This window comes from Orbicella faveolata, unplaced genomic scaffold (assembly GCF_042242905.1).
Source record: "Orbicella faveolata isolate gen_17 unplaced genomic scaffold, um_ofav_v1 contig_36, whole genome shotgun sequence".
NCBI lineage: Eukaryota > Metazoa > Cnidaria > Anthozoa > Scleractinia > Merulinidae > Orbicella > Orbicella faveolata.
Genome location: NW_028301565.1, coordinates 8,703,224 through 8,729,000, shown reverse-complemented (window position 1 = coordinate 8,729,000; position 25,777 = coordinate 8,703,224). Strand labels below are relative to the sequence as shown.

At 38.0% G+C, this 25,777-nt stretch overlaps 3 protein-coding genes and 2 pseudogenes across 3 annotated transcripts in view; 4 read left to right on the top strand and 1 right to left on the bottom strand.

Moving 5' to 3' along the window:
* Nucleotides 1-6,766, top strand: part of LOC110064908 (ubiquitin carboxyl-terminal hydrolase 33-like) — a 28,128-nt gene extending 21,362 nt beyond the window's left edge. Inside the window, exons 22-30 of the mRNA XM_089274761.1 lie at nt 342-408; nt 531-569; nt 1,152-1,233; nt 1,325-1,376; nt 2,162-2,218; nt 2,652-2,751; nt 3,031-3,099; nt 3,636-3,786; nt 4,481-6,766. Of these exons, the coding sequence (XP_089130887.1) occupies nt 342-408; nt 531-569; nt 1,152-1,233; nt 1,325-1,376; nt 2,162-2,218; nt 2,652-2,751; nt 3,031-3,099; nt 3,636-3,784 (615 nt within the window). The 3' untranslated portion in view covers nt 3,785-3,786; nt 4,481-6,766. The remainder of the gene's footprint in view (nt 1-341; nt 409-530; nt 570-1,151; nt 1,234-1,324; nt 1,377-2,161; nt 2,219-2,651; nt 2,752-3,030; nt 3,100-3,635; nt 3,787-4,480) is intronic.
* Nucleotides 6,767-8,463: 1,697 nt separating this feature from the next.
* Nucleotides 8,464-11,840, top strand: LOC149102190 (sorting nexin-13-like). Its single transcript, XM_089274775.1, has one exon. The coding sequence runs from the start codon at nt 8,581-8,583 to the stop codon at nt 11,398-11,400; it is 2,820 nt and encodes a 939-aa protein (XP_089130901.1). The 5' UTR covers nt 8,464-8,580; the 3' UTR covers nt 11,401-11,840.
* Nucleotides 11,841-12,686: 846 nt separating this feature from the next.
* On the bottom strand, nt 12,687-15,734 carry LOC110067157 (torsin-1A pseudogene; annotated as a pseudogene).
* Nucleotides 15,735-15,770: 36 nt separating this feature from the next.
* Nucleotides 15,771-18,559, top strand: LOC110064937 (torsin-1A-interacting protein 2-like). The gene has a single exon (XM_020772044.2). The coding sequence runs from the start codon at nt 15,897-15,899 to the stop codon at nt 16,908-16,910; it is 1,014 nt and encodes a 337-aa protein (XP_020627703.2). The 5' UTR covers nt 15,771-15,896; the 3' UTR covers nt 16,911-18,559.
* A 1,679-nt stretch (nt 18,560-20,238) lies between these two features.
* On the top strand, nt 20,239-25,563 carry LOC149102189 (sorting nexin-13 pseudogene; annotated as a pseudogene).
* The last annotated feature ends 214 nt before the right edge of the window (nt 25,564-25,777 follow it).

Below are 25,777 nucleotides of genomic sequence, written 5' to 3'. Positions count from 1 at the left end.
TAGTAGATGTATAGTACTTCATTAAGGAAACAGGTTTATATCAATGTTGTTGCCCAGTGATATTCTTCAAGTCCTTTGTTAAGAAACTTATGTCACTGTGCCAAGCGGGCAGTTCAAGAAATTAATTTTAAGGTTGGGCCATGCTACAGATTCTGAATGTTGACTTACGCAAGGGTATAATAATATTATAATTAAGTTAATTTAGGTCATTCCTTGTACCAGAAAAACTGTGGAGAAGTAAAGAAAACAGTGTACCAGAACTTGGTCAGAATACATTTTTGTTCTTTTTTTGTGGGTGGAGCTGCTTTTCACTTTAATTTGGATTTTCTTTTTTCATACAGTCCAGTGAATTCAGATACTTTGTGTCCAAGAAATGGTTAACCAAGTTCCAGTCATGCATGGAACCAGGTAACAAAGACAAAAATTATGCTAGAAAGCCTCTGATTGACTGATTTGCTACAGTCATGTACATTATTTTTAGCATGGTTGAAGAAGATGCTTACATGTACTTCATCTCTTGTATGTTACAGGACCTATAACAAACTCAGACTTCATGTGTCGTCATGGAGGTAAGTGATCAATCAGTGCAAAAGTGACCTTAATTCCATTCCTCTGTCTAATCACAGTTTCTCCCTAGGCAGTGATCTACAGCCCTATTTGTCTATACATTATCAGGACGTTATAAACAGATAGTTGTCAAGTAGAAAGGAAACCATCCACTACAGGAACTGATATACAATACCATAAATTGGCAGATTTAAAATCCAGAAAAACTAATGTGCAAAAAGTGGGGAAAATTATAATAATTTTATTTGAAGAGCTTTTTGGTCTCCAGAAGTTAAATGTGAGACTGTTGTAGCATGTTATAAAAGTAGGCAAATTGTGTAGTTTTATAAGAAAAAAATATTGCATAAATTTATGACGTTTTAGCAGAAATTCTTTATCAGCTAGAGTGTAGGCACATATGATGTCATACATGTCAATGCTTTGTCCTGGTTGAATGCTTTCCTATTTTTGGTATCACATTGTCGCTAAATATATGAAAAAGCAAACGCTAAATATTGAGTTGTGTATGCAGTGGGGATTTGTATTGCATGCCTCTCTCTGCCTATGACTGCACAAGGTTTCTTATTATTTCTTATTTCCTGTAGCTATTCATCCATTAAACATGGAAATAGTTCATGACATCACAGTTCCTCTTCCTGAATCTGTTTGGAAACATCTCCTGACGCGGTGAGTTCAATAGCATTCCCATACTTTTGTATGCTCATAAAATTTGAGGTATGAATCAGGATTGACCTCTTTAAATCTTGCATGTGTATAGGTTTGGAGGAGGACCCCCAGCCACAACACTGAACATGTGCAGACATTGTAAGGTGCGGAAGCTTATGACAAGAACTCTTGTTTAAAACAGCAGTTACTTTACAGTGTTCATTGGAACCTTGATGTACCAGTACATTTTAAAATTACAAATGCCTCTTGGTTGGTTTCTGTCGTTGTCATGAAACAAAGGAATAATCATTTTCTATTTTTTCTGTTTTGAACAAGGCAAAACATAGGATGCTGACCATGTTTTTTGGCCCATTTTTTCCTCAAAACTAAGTGGAAACTAGCAAAAAAGAAAGCCAGGGCAATGTTTTTCAATTTATTTAAAGGTCACATGCACAAATTCTGCTAATTTGAACCAAAACAAACCCAAAATCACCATATATCCCCTTTTACCACTAGCTTCTTCAACTATTGTTCAAGGGATTTGATGTTGTGATATAACTTGTGACACAACATTATATATTTTTAGCAAACACTACTAAGAAAATATGCACGCTGATTGGTTAAAAACACATAACTAACACGAGCTGTCGACGTAATGATGGCGCAGGCAAAGAGAATTTACATTTTGATAATCAAAGTTAACAAGTTGTTTTCCTTTTTTTACCATGGTGTTTTCTAAAAGAAATAGAAAACATGTTCTCTGTGTTTTTATCAAGTTATAGAAACACTCGTGAAAGTTTGGGAGAACTCAAAAAAGCTGTGGAAACGCTAGCATGCTGCTCGTGTTCCCACAGCATTTCTCGTTCTCTCCACTTATGTTTCTATAACTCGATAGAAACACGGTGCATGGTTTCTATTTCTTAAATAATGTGTTTGTGTATTATAACAGAAAACACTAGATGAACTTGAAAGAAGAAGAGAAAGAGAAATGGAAACATTCAAAAGGGTAGGTACAGTCATTCTAATGTCACTGCCAAACTAGTTGAAGTTTACAGATAGCATGTGAATAGCTCTTGAAGAATCTCATTTTACAATGATCCTTTGACTTTAGATTGCCCAACAAACTGTCCCTTGTTACATACATACATACATACATACATACATACATACATACATTCTTTATTCAAGACGCAAAGTTACAAAAGTATACATATAAAAACAAAAGATAAAAAAGAAAAGGTGTCTCGAAAAGGAAGTTATGAGGTAAACCCTATGTAAAATGTATGTATGAGGTAAACCCTATGTTGGCCCCATTTTAGAATTTTTATCTGCTAGGCCTATTCTTTAGGAGATCCTTCTCAGTTACTAAGATAGTCAGCAGTTAGCAGATAACCCTCGGGATTATAATCATCCTCAGACAAGTTTTATTGTGTTATCAGCTGAACCATGACTATCCAGCCAATGACAATGTGGATATGTACTGCATCAGTATGCGATGGTTTAAACAGTGGGAGATGTTTGTTAAGGGACACGAGGATGGTAAGACTCAACAAAAGAATGTTGTGTCTCTTAAATGACCTCTTTACTAAAGGAGCTTTTATATAACCAGTCTTCCTATAAATATGCCTTGAAGCTTTTTCACCTTCAACAGGTTAACAAGAGGCCAAAAGTTTATTTTGAAACACTGCTACACTTATTTTAAAATTACAGTAGCTATAATTATTTGTTTGAATAGTGTGAATTGAAGCTGACTGGATGTGACCTTCCGGAGAAATTAAAACTAAGCATTATATATGAAAACTACTTGTTGTTTTTCAGATCCCCCAGGTCCTATTGACAACTCTAACATTTTATTTATGAAGGGCAACACTAAAATACTGAGAACCAGTAAGTATTTTCATTGAGACATTTTTTTGTAACACTGGAGCTGGTCAGATCTAAGATGATTAAAACATCCTTCACTTTGCGCATTTCTATGAAAAACAAATTCAAGTAATGCATTAAATCAAACTCCTTGAAGGATAATGTTTTCTACCAGCTGGGCTTTTTAAATTTTGAACTGAAATCATTTGAGACTTGGCTTAAAAATACACTTTTTCCTGTGAACTGACCACCAGCAAATTATTGTTGGCTCAATGGCAGGTGTTTCATAAGAACCAGACACCAGGCAAATTGACTAGCTGTGAGGATGATTTTGCCCACCTGGTTTGACCATCTAGTGGAACGTTTTTCTTATAAAGAAGTTCAGTTCAAATAGTTCTGCCTGCCTGTGAAAACCAGTTGCCCTGAAACATTAATGAAACCCCTGCAACAGACTGTTTTGATTGGCAGTAAAAAACATGCACACTTTACAGAAGCTGCATCTAATCATGAATACTTCAAGTCACGGTGATATATTCATTATCTGTCTTTACCTTATTTAGACTCAGACTACGGACAGCTGTCATTGGAGACGTGGACCTTCTTACATGATATTTATGATGGAGGTCCTGTGTTTTTTATTGAGGGAGAAAAAGAGATTGAAGAAAAAAAAGATCAACAAGAACAGGAAGAGGAGGTTCAACAAGAATGAAGGTACAACTCAAGTGGTCAGTTTTAGTATAATATTTTTATTACTTGATTAAGAAGGAGGAGAAGGCCAAATATGAAAAAATCTGCCAATCAGACTGCTTTTTTACAAAGTATTTATAGAGGTATAGACATTTGACATGGTATTTGAGATTTTGATATAGGCTAAGTGCTGAAAATCCATTGACACCTCTAAAAAGATCATTTTAAATTTGTGGAATGGCCAAGTTTGAAAGTTATGCCTTTATGACTGACAAAGATAATAAGCTCTGCAACGTCTGAGGATTGTATGTAAGACTTCTCAAACTCATTAATAATTCATCAAATTAAAACATAGAAATCACAACCATGAAGGAGGTTTGGATACCCAGTTTTAATTAGCATAGATTTTGATGATTTTACTTCTCCGTTTACTCCTTAGTTTTTGTTTCAATTGAGAAGATATATCAAACACTCGAGACAGTGTTTCATTGGCCATCCAAACACCTCAAATTTCGTCAAAAATACTCTGGTGCGTGTCATATTTTCAACTCTATTTTTGGTGTTTGGATACACTGTCTCTCGTGTTTGATATATTACATGCAAACTTCCCTGAACAGACCTCATGCCTTAAAGGCTGGAAAACCACTGTCTTCTTAACTCAGTAATGAACTCTCTTATAGGTGGTAAGCTAAAGACAGCTTCCTTTTCTGTTTTCCAGGTCCTGTACAGATCAAACAACCAGACTGTAAAGTCTGTTTAAGACCAAGCAGAAATCAATACAGTCAAGTTCTTACCAAACGTGACTACTCACATATAAAAGTCCTTGATTTGCATGAGATTTTGGTTCTCAGCCAATTTGTATTGACTAAATGTATAAGGGTTATGACACTAGCTACCTCTCATGTAATATTTAGCCAGTGGCACTGAAATTATTTTACACCCCTAATTTCTCTGTCATTTACTGGGAGAGATGTTTGTCATCAGATATAATTTTCAGGGATGTTTGGTTTGAAATTTTACGACATAAAATTCTACAGGTACTTTAGCAAACAATCAGTGCATAGTTATGTTTACTTAATATGTTATCCATAGTCACTTAGGACCCTATGTCAGAGACAACTAGAATTGTATAATTACCATGTGCAACATATTCAAATGTAGGTGAATTCTTGACATTTTCAGCAAAAATGTGGCTGCCATATCTGTTGCAATGTCTACTGAACTCTGGTTTTGAAATGCATCGTAAAAGTTAAGGAGATCGAGCATATTCTAAGAAAATATTTTATCTTGTTAGACTAATATTAATACTCTGAAAAAGAATCAAGCAAAAAAAAAACTTGGCAGAGAACCGCAGAAAAAGAAAGAACAGTATTGGGTTTTGGCTCATGGAGTGAGGCAAAAGTGGCTGCTCGTGACTGTGTGACATGGCGAAGGAGAGTGTCTGGCCCTATACCCACTTAGGGTTATGGTCAAAATCTAATCTTTTAGACCTCAGATCAATCCCTAAATTCCTCATACTACTTTCATAAGTTTAATACAATGTCTACTTGGGAGGTTTGCTTTAAGGGAAGCCTTTTTTCGATTTTATTAGGTCTTTTATAGTGGCAAAATGTGCTCAAGAAAATAGACTTGACTCCCTCTATGAGATACACCTGCAGGGAATCATGGTAGTTGTATTCACCAAAACAAATACCCAGTCCAGGATGATGAATACAGCTACCATGATTCCTGTCAGGCACATCTCATAGAGGGAATTGGGCATTGTGGGTGAGAGAAAATGTAATTGCTGGTACATCATTAGGGATCTGGTAACCAAGTGAGATACGTGGACTTCTTCCTGTTGTCATTAACCCCTCAAGTGATCAGCATTTTATTTCTCTACACATTATTAAGACAATTAGCATTAACAGAAGTTTGTGAGAGTTAAGGAACCAATTGGTTCATGGCATTGAAAATTCTCCCAGTTTCTTCTATGAATAGATGTTCAGTGATCAGTGACTTGAACATTTGTCTATTAGTGAAAGTTGAACATCCAGAAACCAATTATGAACAGCTGAAATTAAAATCACATGATTTATATGCCATGTTGGCATATGTGTCAGGTTTTCAACAATTAACACTGTAGAATGCCACATAATTTGTAAAGTAAGTTATGCAGTAAAAGCACATCTTAAATCCAATAACAGGGAATTTTGCAACTATCCATTCTTAAAATTGTATTATAGAAAACAGTAGAGTGACTATAAAATTTTTTGCTTCACTGAAGATTAGATTAACTTTTTCCTGGATCACTCACCAGGTACATTTGTAGGCAAATAGAAGATACAGCATTTAGGAGAGGTAATAGTTCTGACCTGGACAATGTGTTTATCCATTAGAAAGTACTCAAGGTTGAGAATCTTAAGGAAACTGAAAACAAAATTGAAACTTGAAAGGCAAGGTTACCACAAGGTTCAGTCAGTTGGGTGATGAACTGTAAATGCTATTTGCTTAGTTCAAAGATTTCCCACAGAAAGAGCACTTTTGTTTTTAGCAATTGAATATATGAAATATCTTATATTTAAAGTAGCAGGTAAAGATCTAAAGACATGAGAGATCAGCATAGTTGAGTATGTTACTGCTAAGTGCTACACACAACTGGGATGACATGTTATGTCTTTAAACTTTAATTTTAATACTTGCCACACTCTGGGGTCTCACACAAACACATGTACTCAACATAGCTAAAAAGGACAAAATTTTATTTTATTTTAAAAACAAAAACACAAAGCAACAGCAGACATTCATTTGGATGGCCAGTCGACCTTGAGTGATTTTTTTTTTATGGTTAGGCCATAAAGTCCTGCTTTTCTATAAGCAGACAGTAATGTTGTGAAGTGATTATGAAATCTCTAGTGTGATGTTGCGAACATTACAATTGCCAAATTTATCGCAGTTATTTTAAGAAAAATTAATAATAGGGAAATATGTTTGAAATAAAGAGAAGTGTAACTAACAATAACAAGGTCTAGTTGTTGACTTTCTAAATGGCATTAATGGGATGCTTGTCATAGTTGTATGTTTTGAAATTTTTGTGTTGGTCCATTTAGGTTGCACCATTTTAAATTTTCTTAGTTGTTACAAATTGTAGACCTCTCAAAGAACCTTTTCAACGTAAGTTATAGATTAAAAGGAACCATCAGAATGATGCCAAAACAGCCTCCAGGATGCCAATTTGCATATGGTAGCTCAAGGGGCAAACTTACTCCTTTTTGGACACTAACATCTGAATGTGATCCAGCACCTCCAGGTTAATGATCAAAAACAGAGACAAACTCAAGAACTTTCGTTAATAGGAGCTCATATAGCTGTAGCACTGTTTGACTCATTCACGATCAATATGTTCATTATTACGCTCAAATGAGAATTCAAAGCAAACTACAAAATCGTCATTTGTTCAGTCAATGTCGTTTTCTTGAAAGTCGCTTGAAATACAGGCACTTATTGAATGAAAAATGCTTTCTAGAACAGGGGTGCTAATTTAAAAAGTAAGTAAATTCTAGATTTTATTTATAAAGTAAGCAATTCCTTATTTATTGTGACCACTCCACTTAGCTAAAAAGCTACTTGTCAAGAAACCCACTCTTAAAATAACTTAAATGTACATTAACTAATAAATAGTAGTCTGAATTTCAGCCGTCACTTCCCTTTACCCTGACGGGGGGGGGGGGGGGGGGGGCGGAAGAAAGACGATGTCTCTCTCCTATGCCCCCCTCAGGGTAAAGGGAAGAGACGGCTGAAATTCAGACTAAATAAATAGGTAAAAGAAAATACAAACTAGTTAAAGTGTACGGACATAAAATTAAAATAATTATTTACAGTAAAAGATATATATAATTATAACATTGTCAATAATATAAGTAAATTCACAAATTAAGAATTTAATAATTGATATTATAAAAAAGTAGCACCCAACGGAAGCACTTATAGATTGGGGGGTGCTTATTGGTAAGAGGGTGCTAAATCAAGTCATGATCAGTCATTTCAGAGGAGTCTTTGACCAATGTCACCCATCACTCATCAATAATGGAGTCCTCATTGGAGTACAATATGAATTAATAGATTGGAAACATCTTACTTGAGCTGGTCCAAAACAAATTATATGAGCCTTTGTAGGTAAGTATTTTTTTGGTCCTCCAGTCAAATGTCACAGCCATGGTCAGGGGAGGGGCAGGGCCTGTGTTGTACAGCCCCAGAAATGACCCCATGACCTTGTTCCAGAGGTTTTCTTACTTCTTTCTTTAACTTATTTTCACTATCTTACAAATCAAATTCGATTGAAAAATAGAAAAGAAGAATCCAAGGATCTGGATTCCAAAACGATCCCCTGTTTTTTAAATCAATTTTAATCAATTTCTATCAGCAATCAAAGTTGAAATATTTGGGCATTAAATTACTCACTCAGGACTTTCTTGCCTAAAAAATTAATTTGATCAGAAAGTTGTGCTCTGCAAAATTCAAAAATCTTATTTTTTTTAAAGCTTATTTTACTACTTTTTTTTCCCTAACGTTTCTCATAATTTTCTGTCGCGCCGCAGCTAAAGAAATATAGGTCCCCGCTCAGGAAAATTATTTGGGGCTCTCCTTGAATGAGGTTTGGGGATCCTTTAGGATCATTCTGGAGGGGCTCCATAGGACTTTACCCAAGACTCCTCTCGACCGTGAGGGAATCCCGTGATCCTGTCGCAAATTGTCACCGTAACAATTTCTCGTTTCGCCAAATTTTCTGTTCCTGCACTGTTCGTGATTTATCTGCCAGTTTTGTTAATTCGCTGAAGGATGGAAACTAGCCAGCTTCATGTGCGTAAGGCAGGGTGGGCGATTCTGGTCATCGGTTTGTCCCTAACAACCTTTGGAATATGGTGGACATGTTTCCTCCTGTTGTATGTCTTGTTGTTCGCTGTCGGTTTCGCTCTTGTGCTTGGCTATTGGGGTTGTCTAATGTCGCAAGAGATAAAGAAAAACACTCTGGAAGGAGATTTCGGCGCAGTGTCAAAAGGACTTGAAAAAGTGATTCAAGAAATTCAACTGAGCAGATTGTCATTCAAAATGGACAAGCGCCTGACTGGTTCGAGCATCATTGATGAACCTTTACAAGAGGTTTTGCAGCTCTTCTTTCGTGATTACGTCCATGGATGGTACTACGACAACATCAGTACAGATGAAGGCTTCTTGTATGATCTCAGACAGACACTACAGAGAGCACTGATAGCTTTTGCAAACAGGTCCAAAGATGTCGAATGGGTAAATTTCTTGACTACACGCCTTGTGGATGACTTAACAAACCATTTGAAAATTTACCGTCAAGCCAAACAGCGAGTGGAAGAAAGTGAAGGTGACAGTGCTCCACTGGATATAGAAACGGCATTCTTTCAAGTAGAGCATGAAATGGAGAAGGAAATATGCCGAGAACAAATTTGTTTATCAGAAGGAAAAGAGAAAGACTATCTCTCAGACATCAGTGAAATGCTACTATATCTCCTGCTGCCTCCAGAAGACTTTCATAACAAACCATTCAGATATTTTTTCAGGGAAATGATTGCCACATCCGTGCTTTTCCCAACAGTGTCCATGGTTTGTGACCCAGATTATGTCAATCAGACAATTGCTTGGCTGTGTCAAGACTCGGCATTTACAAGAGATGCCTTCATGACAATGATAAGGGAAGGCCTCACAGCTGTAGAAGATGTGGAGGGTACGAAAGACAAAGTTGAGCAAGAGATTGCTAAATTGAGAGCACATGATTCAGAAACATCGGATGCGGCTGATGTTGCCGTGAGACAGCAACTAAGCAGTCTTTTGTTCGTAAGGAAGATCTGTGAAGCAAAGATAAGGACGTTGAAGTATGGTGATGGAGAACTTCCTTCAATGCCCTTGGAACAGCCTGACGAGCTTGGCAAATTACTCTCACCAAACCAACCCCTGCCATCTCTTCCTCTTCAGGTCATTTTAGATAACAACACTGCCTTGTCTTATTTTATTGAGTTTATGAACAACATCAACGGACAGGTGTATCTTTACTTCTGGTTGGCAGTTGAGAGTTACCGTGTAACTGCTGAGCAACAGCTATCACTCAGTCTGGAACAGCAACTGATCAAAGAAAGTGATGGTGGCGAGAATGAGAACATTGGCATCCCAGCTGCTGACGTGGAAGTATTACGACTGGCAGCTCAAAACATTTTTGACCAGTACCTGTCAGAAATGGCTGAACCAAGAGTAGTGCTATCCAAGGAGATGCCAAAGAAAATTTTTAAACGCATTGCTCAAGAGGAACCATCCCCAGATTGCTTTGATGATTGTCAGGCTCAGGTATATGAAATCCTTGGTCAGGAATCATTTTATGGGACTTTTCTAAAAAGCCAAGCTTACATCAGATGTCTACTGGATTTGGAAATACCTTTGGAGAAGTCAGATGATCTTGAAATGGCTTCTAATGCAGATGATGATGATATTGCAAGCATTGACAGTGAGTTGTCCCAACCAGAGCAGGAAGGTGCACCAGCAGTTAAACTGTGGACTGCTGATGATGATATCAGACTCAATGCTACCATCACAGAGACAAATTCATGTAAAGATGATGGCAGAACATATGCAGTGTACACCATCAATGTTTACCGTGCAAGCTCAGAAGGAACAAAATCTTGGACAGTTTTCAGACGATACAGTGATTTTGATGATTTACACCTACATCTGAAGGAGAAGTTTGGGTCAATCCCTACTCTTCTTCTTCCTGGAAAACGAACATTTCACAATTTGGACAAGAAATTCCTAGAAAAAAGACGAAATGCATTGGATTTGTATCTACAGACTCTTCTGTCCACAGAAGTTCTTGGCCAACATTTGGGCATGTTTGAAATAGTAAACAACTTTCTGATACCTGGAGCATATGCTCGTGAGAAGGGACAGTTTGCTAGAAAGGTGGATACCCTTGTGGCTCCAATTCGTCATGTGTCCCATGCAATAAAGACTGTACCAGACAGCTTATCAGGAGGGGTGCACAAGATTTTCACCAAGCCAGGGCAGAGACATGACTTGAAAGAGGATGCCAGACAGTTATATGCAGACATTGATTTGGAGGAAGATGACAATATCCCTCTCAGAATTCTGTTGTTGCTCATGGATGAAATATTTGACTTGAAACATAAAAATTTATGGTTGAGGCGCCGAATTGTCGTGTTTCTGAGGCAAATAATCAAAACCACTTATGGAGACAGAATCAATCGCAAAATTGTTGACCATGTGAACTTCATGACTTCAGCAGAGCAGATAGCAGAATATGTCAAGTTGTTTAGAGATTCCTATTGGCCTGGTGGAATTTTGGCTGAAGCTTCTCCAGAAAGAAAGAAAGATGTGAAGGTTAGAACACGAGTCGCTGCCAAAACAAAGATTTTTGGTAGTATTCCAGAGGAGCTCAAGCGCTTCCTTGGTTCAGAGGTGACAATGGCAGGAGTTTGCCGTGTGTGTGACACTTTCCAATACTGCAGCTTAAACAAGCGCCTTCTGTATGTCTTGTGGGAAGGAATTCTTGAGTTGATGTTCCCCAACAACAAGTTTAATGACATTTTCCACAAAATTCATGCAAAATCAAAGGTGCAATGATGCATTAAGGACCAAAGTTATCAATGATGGCATAATACCAGACTGAATATTTGTCTGAGGACTACAATCAATGTGACCTTGCTACACTTCTGACATACCTATTTGGCATTGTTTAATATGGGAAAGACAAATTTAAATCGCTCAAGAGTCATGTGCATGGAACTTAATAAGAGAAACCCAAGCAACATGCACAAGTTTTCACTTGTGATGAACTGTAACTGAAGATAAAATTGTGTAAAATAGACATTGTGCTCAGTTGTACATCTTGATATCTCTCATACCAACAACACGTCCTATCTTATTTTGGTTAGCTGAAGAAAAAGTAATTTTGTCATCATTATTATTGGACGTTTGGATCTCTTGCAAACGAAATTTATTGATATGGTAATAAAACAACCACTATTCAAATTTCATGTTCTTAATAAACAAAACTAAATACAGTCGTATCCCTATTAAGCGGCCACCTATTAAACAGCCATCACTATAAGATGGCCAAAAAGTCCCAATAATGGTTTTTCCGTTGTTTCTACCTCTATTAAGCGGCCAGCCCCTTTCAAGCGGCCACAGTACATTTCCCCGAGGGTGGCTGTTTAATAGGGGTTCAACTGTATTTAAATAACTTACCTTTGCAGCAAGCCATGTTGAAAGGAACAAAATATTAACTGAGTAAATTTATTTGGCATGCGATTTAAAAAACAACAGAAAATAAAGGGGCCATCTCTTAGATGACAGATTAAACTTAATACTTATTTTAAAAAAATTATGTATATACCAAAACATTTCTTGCAATCTTCTGAAGAAAAACTTGTGGACTAAGGGAGTCAGGCGACCCAATGATATGTCCATTCACCTGTCTCTGATTGTCAGGAATTGTATAGGTTACAAAGTTAAAGTAAAATCGATTACTGACACGTTTTCAGAAATTTCTATATTCCGAAAATGACCAATGAATCTGTATTTCGATGACGAAATATGGAAGTGTTAGCAGGAGATCAATCTTCAAAAGGTTATTGACATCTTTAACTCACTGCAAGGCAGTGCTTTACCATGTCTTAGAAAAACAGATCATAGAGTCTGGACAGGAAAAAACCCAAGTCCAATTACCCAGGGCAAGTAAATTGTGCTCTTGGACAATTGGAAAAGGAAGTTTGGTGGTCCGGTGGGAGAGTGAAATTAGCCTCAGTAGTCTTGTTAGTTGATAAGGCATGAACATTGCATGCCTTGGACATGAATGGCCTATTGGGCAAGAAGTATTGTATTGGGGGTAACTGAAAACTGAAATGCACTAGGCAAGCGGATTTCTTTTATTTTTTTTTCCTGCCCTGATGGAGTGACAGAGAAGATATGTTTAATAATATTCATTTTAAGGAAAATACACTAACAAAATAAGACTCTAGCTTTCTTACATTAGCAAATAGACATAACTAATTTTAATGTTTGGATCACACTGTATGATTTACTGGATTTCATTGTTGTTTAAATTTATTGCTAAAAACAGATGTTTATGACTAAAACAAAATACTTTAAGACAATAGTAGTGAGTATGCGGGAACATTACTCCATACAGTTCAAAACTCAGGGAAATTGAATTTCTCCGATTTGATGATGGCTTCTATCTAATAAAACAGTTGAAAAAACTTGTAACTTGGAAATACACATCTACATCAATGTTATAAACATCTTATCGCAGATCACTTAGCCCACCTTCATCTTATCTACCGGTAAAACTCCTAGGAACTACTTTGTTCTATGACAATACACGCAAGGCATTTTAGAGCAGTGGCTCGGTTGGCATGTATTGTGGACCAAGCTTTGAACAACAACAATCCAATTTACATAGTTTCATGAATATAAAACATATTTTGCAGAATACTTCTCCAAACACTCCAAGGTCTCTTTACAAAAGAAAGTGAGCAATCAAGAAATCATTGGCCTGTTTAGCTCAGCATGTATTGCAGAAAACTTTGCCCTCAGTGTTAAGTATATCCCTTAGTCTATGGCTCGAGGCCTTTGTTGCATTTCAATCCCAACAGAGTCGAAGAATTTGTCCTTGCCTAGTGCAGTCCCTATTTCCTGTCTAGGGCTAATGCTCAGCCTACAAGTCGCTGAACCCACCCCCAAGGAAAAACAGCAAGGAGGGAACGTTTCCTCCCTCCTGTTTTTCCTCAGGGGTGGGTACGACTACACATAGGCTAGCAAATAATAAGAAAGAAATACTTAAGTTAACTTCCTGCACTCCAAATTACTTAAGAGTTCTCTATTTTCAACTTCTAATATCAGTGCTGCATGGTGTAACATTGAAGACCTAAGGCTGAAAAATAACAATTATATTGTGTATACAGCAATATTACAGCCTAAAATGTCATCCAGTGTTCTTCTTTTGAACTGCCTTTGTGTCATATGTGGTCATGCTTTCCTATCATAAAAATATCTAAATTACGTATACTTGTACTCATTTATTGTGTCAGTTGTTATACAAAGAGAAGAGTCGGATAATAAGTTGTCTTGGTACAAAATAGCCTTTTTTTCTGGAATATGTTGTTCCAGAAAATATCCATACTCCTCCCACAGCAGGTTTGTTTGTTTGAAACCCTCTCCCCCATCTTTGTGGGAATTCCAATTTTGGCTTTTGATTCTCCCCCTTGGAATTTCCAGTAGTAGTAGTAACACCTTTCTTAAGTTAAAGAGGATGGCACATAACAATGGACACTGATTGCACTCTATCCTTAAAATAACCCTCATTGGGGTGGGTATGAATATTTTATGGCACCAACCAATGAATTTGTACCAAACCACTTCTATTCAGCAGGGCTGTGACAACATTAATGCTGAGGATGGAATTTTTGGGTCTCAAGAGTTAACATCGAATACCAGAAGCTGGGTGAGACCAAATAACCTGTAGATGTCATATAGAATAACTTATCTGGCGTGCATTCATTCTCTTCAAGCTATGAGGAGGTTGTCACAGTGATTCTGGCATCCTTGCTCTAACTTCACTTTCTGGCCGATGGGATAAAAAGGCCTGGGGAAGAGAAAAAGCAGGGCTGTCGACCCCACAAATCAATACCAAACTGTCAGCATTAACATGAAAAATGGTTCAAAAATTATGCACTTCTTCCAAAGTTTTTGTGTACTAGAATGAAACTGGCAACTACCCACTCCAGATTCTCAAACTTTCTCCCACTGCCTACCACAGACTCTTCATGCAAAAGTTCACGTGAAGTAATAACAGGAATCACATGAGGCAATACTTAAAACTAACTCTAAAACAATTTGTTTTCTTAACCCATAATATAGTCTACTTTACTGGAAATCTTCTTACAACCAGACTGGGAAAAGACCTTCAAGTCGTCTGGAAAGTAGATTAGCTCGTCGGCCACCTTGTTAAGGATCAGTTCAGTGACTGGGTGTCCTTTCTGTTCTAGGTCGGCTTTAGCACACATTTTGATGTGGAATCTCTCTAATGGCATAAATGGAATGAAGTAATCAATGAGATTCTTTTCAATTAGAGATGAGTGCCAAAAACCACCCTTGTTGTTAAATTCACCAAGGTTAATAACCTTGTCCATCTGTTTGATTTTAATGTCTTCTCTCTTCTTTCCCTCCTTCCAGTGGTTTAGCACAGCACCGTTTATAAGATGACCCCCTGAGTTGCTGAGAAATATGAAGATACTTTTGCGATAGTCTATCTTTCCCACATCAGGGTAGTGGTCTAAGTAAGGTTTGAGAACATCTATGAGCCCAATTGGCATTTTATCCATTTCGTCAAAGATGAATAATGACCTAGGGCACTCCGACACGGATTTGGCCACCAGATTGCGTAGCTGACGCTTGTAAAACTCCACATCAGATTCGTGAGGGTAGTCATGTGTGGCAATAATTTGATGAACAAAAATACTCTCCATACCTCTCTTGAAAATGTGCTCTGCGACGATTTTGCTGACAAAGTTCTTTCCCGATCCCGTCCAGCCATTGAAGGAAAGCGCCAACGCTTTACTGGGAGACTTGTTATTCAAATGCCCTACAACTGCCTTTAAGACAGTATCTGTGACTAAATGTTGTCCAAAAACACGTCTTCGGAGAGACGATTGCAGACCAGTTATGTTCGGTGCTAACCACTTGTCGGTGCAGCATTCCTCGATCTGACAGTACACTTTACGTCCAAGGTAAGCAGCCATAGGAACTGCAACAATTCCAATGGCACTTTCAATCAATAATGCGCTTATTTGAGAAAAAAATAACGATGTTAGCAATAAAACAAGCTTCCGTCTCTCCATTTTGAGCAAAATCAGATGCCTATTCCAAGAAAATATCTTAGAACAATTATTATTGGTCGGGCACTTAAATGGACCAATGAACTTCGTTGTTAGAACAGCAAACTACATGAGCGGCTACCAAGCGGTGGTTTTCCGGGAAATACGCGCTTTGTGCTCGGCGGAAAATTTATCACTTTGCTATATGTGAGGGAGAAAAGCAGAATTTGAACTTGTAAGGAAATGGCTTCTTCAACATCTGATGAAAATGGCACTGGTAAAGAGTCAACAGGGGACACCGGGTTAGACGAAGGAAGGGAAAATAATGAGAGTGTTGACAATTCTGAAGAGGGCTCAGAAGAGAACGTTGAAGAACATGCGGGTGAAGCTCTCTCGTTGCTAGAAGTGGGCAAGAATGTAAACAAGAAAGAAAATGATGTTCAGATCGAGAACCCAAGAGATAGCGAAAAATTTAACGACATGGAAGAGACTCAGTCGAAATCAGATTTATGGAACATAGGCAAATCAGTGGGACTTCTTCTTGCCGGTGCAATTTTATGTGTGCTAGTTGCTATCTGTTTTTATCGACCCCCTGAGCGTGAAATGAAAGGTGACTTCGACTTGGTGAAAGTCTTCGGAAATGGCGTCGACAAATTACAACAATCATTTACCAACCAGACTGAAAGATTCTGGAAGATTTTAAAGAACCGTGGCTTGGCGCACCTGAGAAACAATAATCCTTCACAACCACTGGTATTTCTGCTGGCTGCACCGCCCCCAGCTCATGAGTGGGTAGATTGTCTGGCCACTAAACTTGCTGAAAAGCTAGATCCAAGACACAAGAGAAATTTAGCCAGAATTGATGGAGCTGATGAAAAAGGGTACCCAGCAGACCAGACCAAGAAAAAAATGGACGTCTATTTGAAGAACAAGTTTCTGGATGACCACAGAGTGGCAGTTATTTATCATCTGGAACTCCTCCCACCTCCATCACCCCTGTTGTTTTACTCTTACTGTGATGATCAGAATGCACTGCACAAACACATAGCCATAATCTTTACTGTGCATTTACCAGAAGAGCCCAGTTTATCTCTGTCTCCAAAGGAGGCAGAAGCAACTGTTGAGAAATACCTTTCAAAGCAAGTTTGGTTAAGGGATGACATGGATGCAGTTGCTGCTCTTTTAAGCCGCATTGCAGACACAGTTGTTCTTATGAATGGTGAATCAAGCGATTCATTGAAGGCTTACTGTTCTTGAATTATTTTGTATTTTAGAATAAAGGGGAACTAGAGAATGGTAGCTTAACTGCAGTAAAGAATACGATATAACTATATAACCAAAGAGTAATACAATCAGTTGAACGAAAATGTTGGCCGATGGCTAATTGATTGCCAGCATTTGTTGACATAGTGCTTCAAGCCTGTTGTCAAGAAGAGTCAGTAATAATTTGAATGAGTGTCAGTTGTGAAAGACCATCTTGTATGGTGATGCTAGTCATTGCATCAGTGGTGTATTATGCTGTGGTTTTTTACCAAAGAAAACATACTTCAAAATTATTTTAGGCAGTTCAAATTTGCCTCTTAAACTCTGTGATAGGCAGACGGAATGATTGTTGAGAATAGAATTGTTGTTTACTTTTTGTTACCAGGCGGCTTTGGGAAGGCTGACTTTTGTTTATTTTAATGCTTACAACATACTTATTTCGTGTGTAAAAGCCTAAAACTGGAGCATTTAAGTTTTGAAGTTTTAAAAACTGTATTTTTTGTGCTGTAAAATGCCTTTTGGGTTTCTTTTCTTTTTTGTACGTAACTCTTGTAATTTTTAACTTTGTAATTTCTAAACAGAAAATATCTCAAACTCTTTTTAGCCAGGGTTAAGGTGTGATCAGGTTTTAGTTTTTTTTTCCATTTTCTTACCTACAGTGGCTGTCCCCATGGTACAAGCACCAGTCAAAACCATTCTGTCCTAACAAGACAACATAAAAGTATTTTTCTTTGTGGTTTGTGGCAAAAGTAGAGGAACAAGGTATTTTCAGAATAGCATGACCGCTATCCTACCTTGTTATACTCAAAGAGCAAATTTGCCAGTTGTGGGTGACCCAGTTCTGGTGGCAAATTGAAAGCATAGAGGTGCAAAATATTTCATATTTTTCATTTATTTAAATCTGTTTTGATTTCTGGCATTTCAAATCTCTTTTCATGAATACACTTTCCAGTCTAAAAAGTGACCCAACTTAACTGCCTCTTTTGTGAACAAACATGTAATGTCAGGACAACACAGATTTCCCCACCTGCCAATTGCTGATTAGTAAATTCAAATTTCAGAGGCACCAGGTGTATTCAAGGTTGTGAAGAGCATAGAAAAACAAGAGTGAATCCAGCAAAATTAGAACCTGATCACCCAAGTTAAACTGGGAAATACTAAAAGCTAGTTACATTTTAGAAATAATACAGATGAACTTTCTCAGGCTAGATTGATGGGCTGATTGTGATTCTATTTTTGGACACTTAAGGGAGCTGTGTTCATGGTTTGCACTGGACAGTATGGGTTCATGTCCTCATTATGGCAAAATTGGGGGGCACTTCCAAATATATACATGTATATAAAATTTAATATAAAAAATTGTTACCAGAACTCTCAGGCCAACAAAGGTGTCACAATGTCAGAAGGATCAGTAAAGATTCCCAGTCCAAACCTCACAGCATAAACGAACGTAGAGAGTTAAAAAATTGTGAGGACGGAAAACTTGTGACGTAAAAAAGAATGAAAAATTTAATAAAAACGTTTCGTTCAGAGACCTTCAGTTATTACAACCTTTGAATAAAAACGAGCTTTAAATAAGATTAAGGTGCTAGTGATTAAGTAATTACAAGTGACAACTAATAAATGTACAAAATCACGTCAAAGAGCAGAAAGTGGTGCTAATTAACAAAGGACAGAAAACAAAATCAACAAGGCGAAAAATATTGAATGAATCGAAAACAAGCTACTATGAAAATAATCGGCAGAGTATGAGAGAGAAAAAGTAAAAACTAAAAAAAACAAACTGGCTAAAACGAATAAAATAACCGAAGAGGCAACGCGGTAAGCATTAGAAAAAGTTAAACCCTCCCCTACATATAACTGAAAACATCAACTGTACCAAAATCCCAAAACGAGGCCTTTGGCGCCTGGGCCCTTAAATAATATTAATCGTAATAAGATCCCTTGACAGGGCCTTTAGTCTAATCAACACCTAAAAGGCTGACAAAATCCAAGAAAAGGGCCTTTGAACGACTAATCAGTAACGTACAATATAGGAGAGGAAATTAATTATAGCAAATTCTGTTTTTCGAATGAAATTCCTTTTATTTAAACCATGGGGTGCCAAAGAGAACAGCTGAGCACTCCAATAAGCCTCTTTTGTAATTAGAAGCCTATCGATCTCCTCAGAGTTGTTTGCGGTCTGTACCTGATCAATATATTGGAACGAACAATCACCTAGAGTGTGTGGGATTTTTTTAAAATGTATTGCTACTTCACAAGTTGTTTTGTTTGTGAGCATAGCAGACTTGTGATTGCGAAACCTAATTCTAAAATCGGTAGTAGTAGATCCCACGTATGGCAAGCGACATTTCTTGCAAGAAGGCAAATAAATTACATTTTTTGAGTCACAAGAAAGTCTGGAATGAATGGTGTATTTTTTGCGCGTCTGAAAACTAAGAAATGATTTGGATTCAACAAAGAAATTTCGACAAAGGTCGCATCTATTCCTATCACATTTGAAGCAACCATTGTTTTGATGACTTATTTGTCCCTCTTCGACAGCTTTGAAACGAGATGGTGCTAATAATTCTTTGAGATTTTTTGACCGACGAAAAGATGGTCTGATAGAGCTTCAAGGGAAAAGTTCTTTTAATCTGGGGTTGGATCGTAGAATGAACAAATGCTTTCTGATTATGTTGCCCACGTCGGGTAAATTTGGATTAAATGATATCACAAATGGAAATTATTTCTTCGTTTCCTTTCCACGAGCCCTAAGTAAATCATTTCTAGGAATGGCGGAGGCTTTGGAGAATTGATCAGAAACTAATTTAGAGGGATAGCCCTGGTTAACAAGGTACCCTTTGTACTCAGAACTTTGAAAAGTATCCATTCTGTTTTTAAGGAAAATTTCTTTATTCAAATCCATGGCACAGCTATGGGTCTAAAGAATGCTTGTAGTTATGCTGATCTAGCCATGGTCAGAAGTTGTCCGTCCTCACAATTTTTTAACTCTCTACGTTCGCTTATGCTGTGAGGTTTGGACTGGAAATCTTTATTGATCCTCCTGACGATGTGACACCTTTGTTGGCCTGAGAGTTCAGGTAACAATTTTTTATATAACTCTCATGTATATAAATATATATATGTAGTGAATAAATTAGTGGCAACCATGGAAGTAAAGAACATAGTTATATAAAAATGTACAAATGTAAGGTAAGGTCGATGTTAAATGATCTAGAAGATCTCCTCTCTTCTCCCCCTCTCCTTCCCCCGTCCCACAAGGACAAAATACAACACTAGTATCTCTGTGGAAAATCATTCTTACATTATTTTTTGCCTCATGCACGCTCTCCATACTTTGGGAACTCTGGGATTTCTTACTTCATCAAACAAGGCCACCATTTGTTTGATGTTCCCAAAAGCGCCTGTTTGTGGGGAAAAGAGAAAGAAGAAAGACTATCTCTCAGACATCAGTGAAATGCTGCTATCTGCTGCTCTTGCTGCCTCCAGCAGACTTTCATAAACATAGGCACGCAAGGCGTGCAAGAGTTATTTTTTTGGTGAAGTGTCGGAGATAGGAGCATTCATGGAGCTGTTTACAGTAATGATTTGGTTAATTTGACAAGTTTTTTTGGTTGCGATGTACAGCAAGAAAGAAACTGGGAATTTGTGATGTACATGCGATGTTACATCGGTCATGGTAAGATAGCTAAATAGTAAGCCATAAAATGTTTGCCTGAACAAACTACAGTAATCTGACACGTCTCCAGATTAATGTAGATACCATCTTATTTCCTAACGGGCAATTTGATTCGTTCTTTGATACAACCCACACTGTGATTGGTGTGACACGCGCACATGCATAACTCCCTCACTCACCGATCACATAGCCCTTCCAACCCCCAAGAGGAATTTTTGCTCAAAAATATTCAAGTTAAATAAGAGACCTTATCGCATTTTTTTACGAGTCGTAAGTTTACCCTTTTTACACAACACAACACAACACTACTTCACCGAAAATAGAAAGAAAGAGAGAAAAAACCTCTCTGACTCGTTGAACGTCTGATTTAATTAAATTGCACGTTATGCATCAGTCAATTCCAGCAGTGCCCATCCCCCCCCCCGGGCAACCGCGGGGCATTTGCACGCGTTGTCAGTCCCGGGGGTGGGGCATCTGCAATTTTATCGCGGCCCGGGAGCTGGGCATTTGCGTACCCCGGGGCGACCCCCGGGCATTTGACACACGTGTTTTCGAAAGTGCTATGGATGAGTTCATCGGGAAAGACGAGGCGTTTGTCGAACAGTGACTTGTCCGTCAGGGACTAGAGAAACTTGTAGATGTTCTAAAGGTGCATTTTCTCAATTTTAGATATTTCTTCATTACTTTTAAGCATATAAATATAAGCGACAAGGTGAACTATATTTTGTTTATCACAAAACAATCACTGACGTGAACACGACAATTTTGCATTTCGCATTCAAAACTAGCCTAGCATTTTTTAAATTCATGAAAGTGGAGTTAAAATACTTAAGGTTTGCGAATTCAAATGATGCGATCTTCAAGACAGATCTTGCGAGCTTGAATGCAATGCCTCATCATTTAAAATGTCTTGATTCTTCACAGAAAAAGTAGCCTGCGAAAACAGGCACCTATCATCGCTCGCGGCTGGAGGCACGTCCGCCGCGATCCCAGCTATCCTCTAGCAAACTGTTAAAAACAAATATAAAGAAATAAATCAGAATCAACTAACACGTACCGTTGTCCTTGAAGTCTTACCGTTACATTAAAATACTGAACAGTTGAACGTTTTAGTCACTGATTAATAAAAACACTGCAGAGGTGTTGGAAGGCGACGATCCCAGGGGCTGGGCATTTGCCCTCTTTCTTAGTCCCCACCCCGGGGCATTTAGACAGCTTATGTGTCCCCACCCCGGGGAATTTGCCCATTTTTTAAAAAAAGATGCTAATGCCCGGGGGTTAGCCCGGGGGGGGGGGGGGTTGGGCACTGCTGGAATTGACTGACGCATTAACTTGGTGCCACGTAGTCTTCAAAGAACATTTGAGCATTGTTCATACTTTTTACCTTTAAAAATATCGGACTGAAATAAATGTCATCAAATAAAACTATTAAACTGCTACTGCAGAGACGTAAAACCGTCCAGAAATGAAAGCTTCTTTTTTGTTTTATATCCTGGAAACAATAGCCGATAACTTGTCAGCTCTAATTGAATTTACTCCCATATAAAAAACTAAAGTGTTAAGTTACCATTTGTATCTAAAGATAGCAAACATCTCGTGGGAAAGAGTGGTGACGATTCGTCAGCTCTAATTGAATTTACTCTCTTGTGAAAAACAAGAGTGCCAAATTACCCTTTGTAACTAAAAAATAAAAATATCTCGTTATATTTGCATGCAACAAGAACAAAACAATCGTTACCTGCACTTACTATTGTAAACGTTAGAACTCTTTCAAATCTAATTAGTCTCGTCTCCTCTAAAACATGTCCTAAGAACCAGAAGCGACGATTCGTGACCTCTAATTGAATTTACTCCTTGTGAAAAACAAAAGTATCAAGTTACCTTTGTAACTAAAAATGAAAATATCTCGTTGCATTTGCATGGTACTAACTCACGAACTGTTTCAAACCTCAAGTCTCATCTCGTTCATAACTAAAATCCTCAGCCTAACCCACAGAAAATGTCGAAGTAAACCCAGTATATGAATACTTCCTCCTCTAATAGAAGAATAAATATGGCCGTTCTGAACTCTATTGGGATCAAATCTTTTCACATGCCATTTACCTTTACAACAAGAAATTTGATTGGCTGTTTATAGTAGATCCAGTCTGATTGGTGTGACATACATACATCTCTCACTCACTCACTCACTCACTCACCGGGGGTACGCTACCATAAGAGTTGAGCTCCATTCTCACATTTCAAACAAAGATGCACTTTACGCAAATCTGAGCGATAACGAGAGAACTAAGTACTTACTTAGAGCTGACAATAGAGTTACATCAAAAATAATAGGTAAATATATCAACTTAATGTTTAAAAAAAGAAAAGAGATTCTCAACTTACAAACGAAATGAGCATTATAATTTTTATTTAATTTTATTTGAATTATAAAAGAATCAAGTGAATGTTATTTCTTATTGTACTAGTTAATGTTAAACCTTTATTGTAAACAGACCAGTACCTCCCTTTGGAGAGTAAGGCGCAATAAAGATATACTACTACTACTCACTCACTCACTCACTCACTCACTCACTCACTCATCCATTGGCCCGTCCATAACATAGCCGACGCGCCGACTAAGAGGTATTTTTTTACAAAAAAATAACTCAACAAACCATTCAGATATTTTTTCAGGGAAATGATTGCCACATCCGTGCTTTTCCCAACAGTGTCCATGGTTTGTGACCCAGATTATGTCAATCAGACAATCGCTTGGCTGTATCAAGACTCGGCATTTACAAGAGATGCCTTCATGACAATGATCAGGGAACGCATCACGGCTGTAGAAGATGTGGAGGGTACGAAAGACAAAGTTGAGCAAGAGATTGCTAAATTGAGAGCACATGATTCAGAAGCATCAGATGCGACTGATGTTGCCGCGAGACAGCAACTACGTAGTCTTTTGTTCGTAAGGGAGATATGTGAAGCAAAGACTTTTGAAGTATGAGGATGGAGAACTGCCTGCAATGACCTTAGAACAGCCTGACGAGCTTGGCAAATTACTCGCACCAAACCAACCGCTGCCATCCCTTCCTCTTCAAGTCATTTTAGATAACAACACTGCCTTGTCTTATTTTATTGAGTTTATGAACAACATCAACGGACAGGTGTATCTTTACTTCTGGTTGGCAGTTGAGAGTTACCGTGTAACTGCTGAGCAACAGCTATCACTCAGTCTGGAACAGCAACTGATCAAAGAAAGTGATGGTGGCGAGAATGAGAACATTGGCATCCCAGCTGCTGACGTGGAAGTATTACGACTGGCAGCTCAAAATATTTTTGACCAGTACCTGTCAGAAATGGCTGATCCCGGAGTAGTGCTATCAAAGGAGATGCCAAAGAACATTGTTAACCGCATTGCTCAAGAGAAACCGTCCCCCAAATTGTTTGATGATTGTCAGGCTAAGGTGTATGAAATCCATGGTCAGGAATCATTTTATGGGGCTTTTCTAAAAAGCCAAGCTTACATCAGATGTCTACTGGATTTGGAAATACCTTTGGAGAAGTCAGATGATCTTGAAATGGCTTCTAACGCAGATGATGATGATGTTGCAAGTATTAACAGTGAGTTGTGCCAACCAGAGCAGGAACGTGCACCAGCGGTTAAACTGTGGACCCCTGATGATGATATCAGACTCAATGCTACCATCACAGAGACAAATTCATGTTACGATGCTGGCAGAACGTATGCGGTGTACACCATCAATGTTTACGAAGAAAGTTCATAAGGAACAAAATCTTGGACAGTTTTCAGACGATACAGTGATTTTGATGATTTACATCTGCATCTCAAGGAGAAGTTTGGGTCAATATCTACTCTTCTGCTTCCCATGGAAAACGAACATTTCACAATTTGGACAAGAATTTCCCGTAGAAAAAACGAAATATTTTGGATGCGTACCCACAGACTCTTTTGTCCACAGAAGTTCTTGGCCAACATTTGGGCATGTTTGAAATAGTAAACAACTTTCTGATACCTGGAGCATATGCTCGTGAGAAGGGACAGTTTGCTAGAAAGGTAGATACCCTTGTGGCTCCAATTCGTCATGTGTCCCATGCGATTAAGACTGTACCAGACAGCTTATCAGGAGGGGTGCACAAGATTTTCACCAAGCCAGGGCAGAGACATGACTTGAAAGAGGATGCCAGACAGTTATATGCAGACACTGATTTGGAGGAAGATGACAATATTCCTCTGAGAATTCTGTTGTTGCTCATGGATGGAATATTTGACCTGAAAGACAAAAACGTATGGCTGCGGAGGTGACGAATTGTTGTGTTTCTGAAGCAAATAATCAAAACCACTTATATGGAGAAAGAATCGATCGCAAAATTGTTGACTATGTGAACTCCATGACTTCAGCAGAGCAGATAGCAGAATACGTCAAGTTTTATTTAGAGATTCCTACTTGCTTGGTGGAATTTTGGATGAAGCTTCTCCAGAAAGAAAGAAAGCTAAGATGTCAAGGTTAGAACACGAGTCGCTGGTAAAACAAAGATTTTTGGTAGTATTCCAGAGGAACTCAAGCTCTTCCTTGGTTTAGAGGTGACAATGGCAGGAGTTTGTTGAGTGTTTGACACTTCCACTTGACTGCAGCTTAAACATGCGCCTTCTGTATGTCTTGTGGGAAGGAATTCTTGAGTTGATGTTCCCTAACAACAAGTTTAATGGCATTTTCCACAAAATTCATGCAAAATCGAAGGTGTAATGATAGGTTAGGACCAAAGTCATCAATGATGACTACAATGCCAGACTGAATATTTATCCGAGAACTACACTTAAATGTGACCTTGCTACACTTCTGACATACTTATTTGGCATTGTTTAATATGGGAAAGACAAATTTAAATGGCTCAAGAGTCATGTGCATGGAACTTAATAAGAGAAACCCGAGCAAGATGCGCAAGTTTTCACTTGTGATGAACTGTAAATGAAAATAAAATTGTGTAAAATAGACATTGTGTTTAGTCGCATATCTTAATATCTTTCATACTGGCAACACTTTCTATCGTACTCGGGATAGTTTAAGAAAAAGTAATTTTGTCTTCATTATTGTTGGAAGTTTGCAAATCTCGCGAAGGAAATTTATTGATACAGCAATAAAACTACCAGTATTCAAATTTCATGTTCCAACAG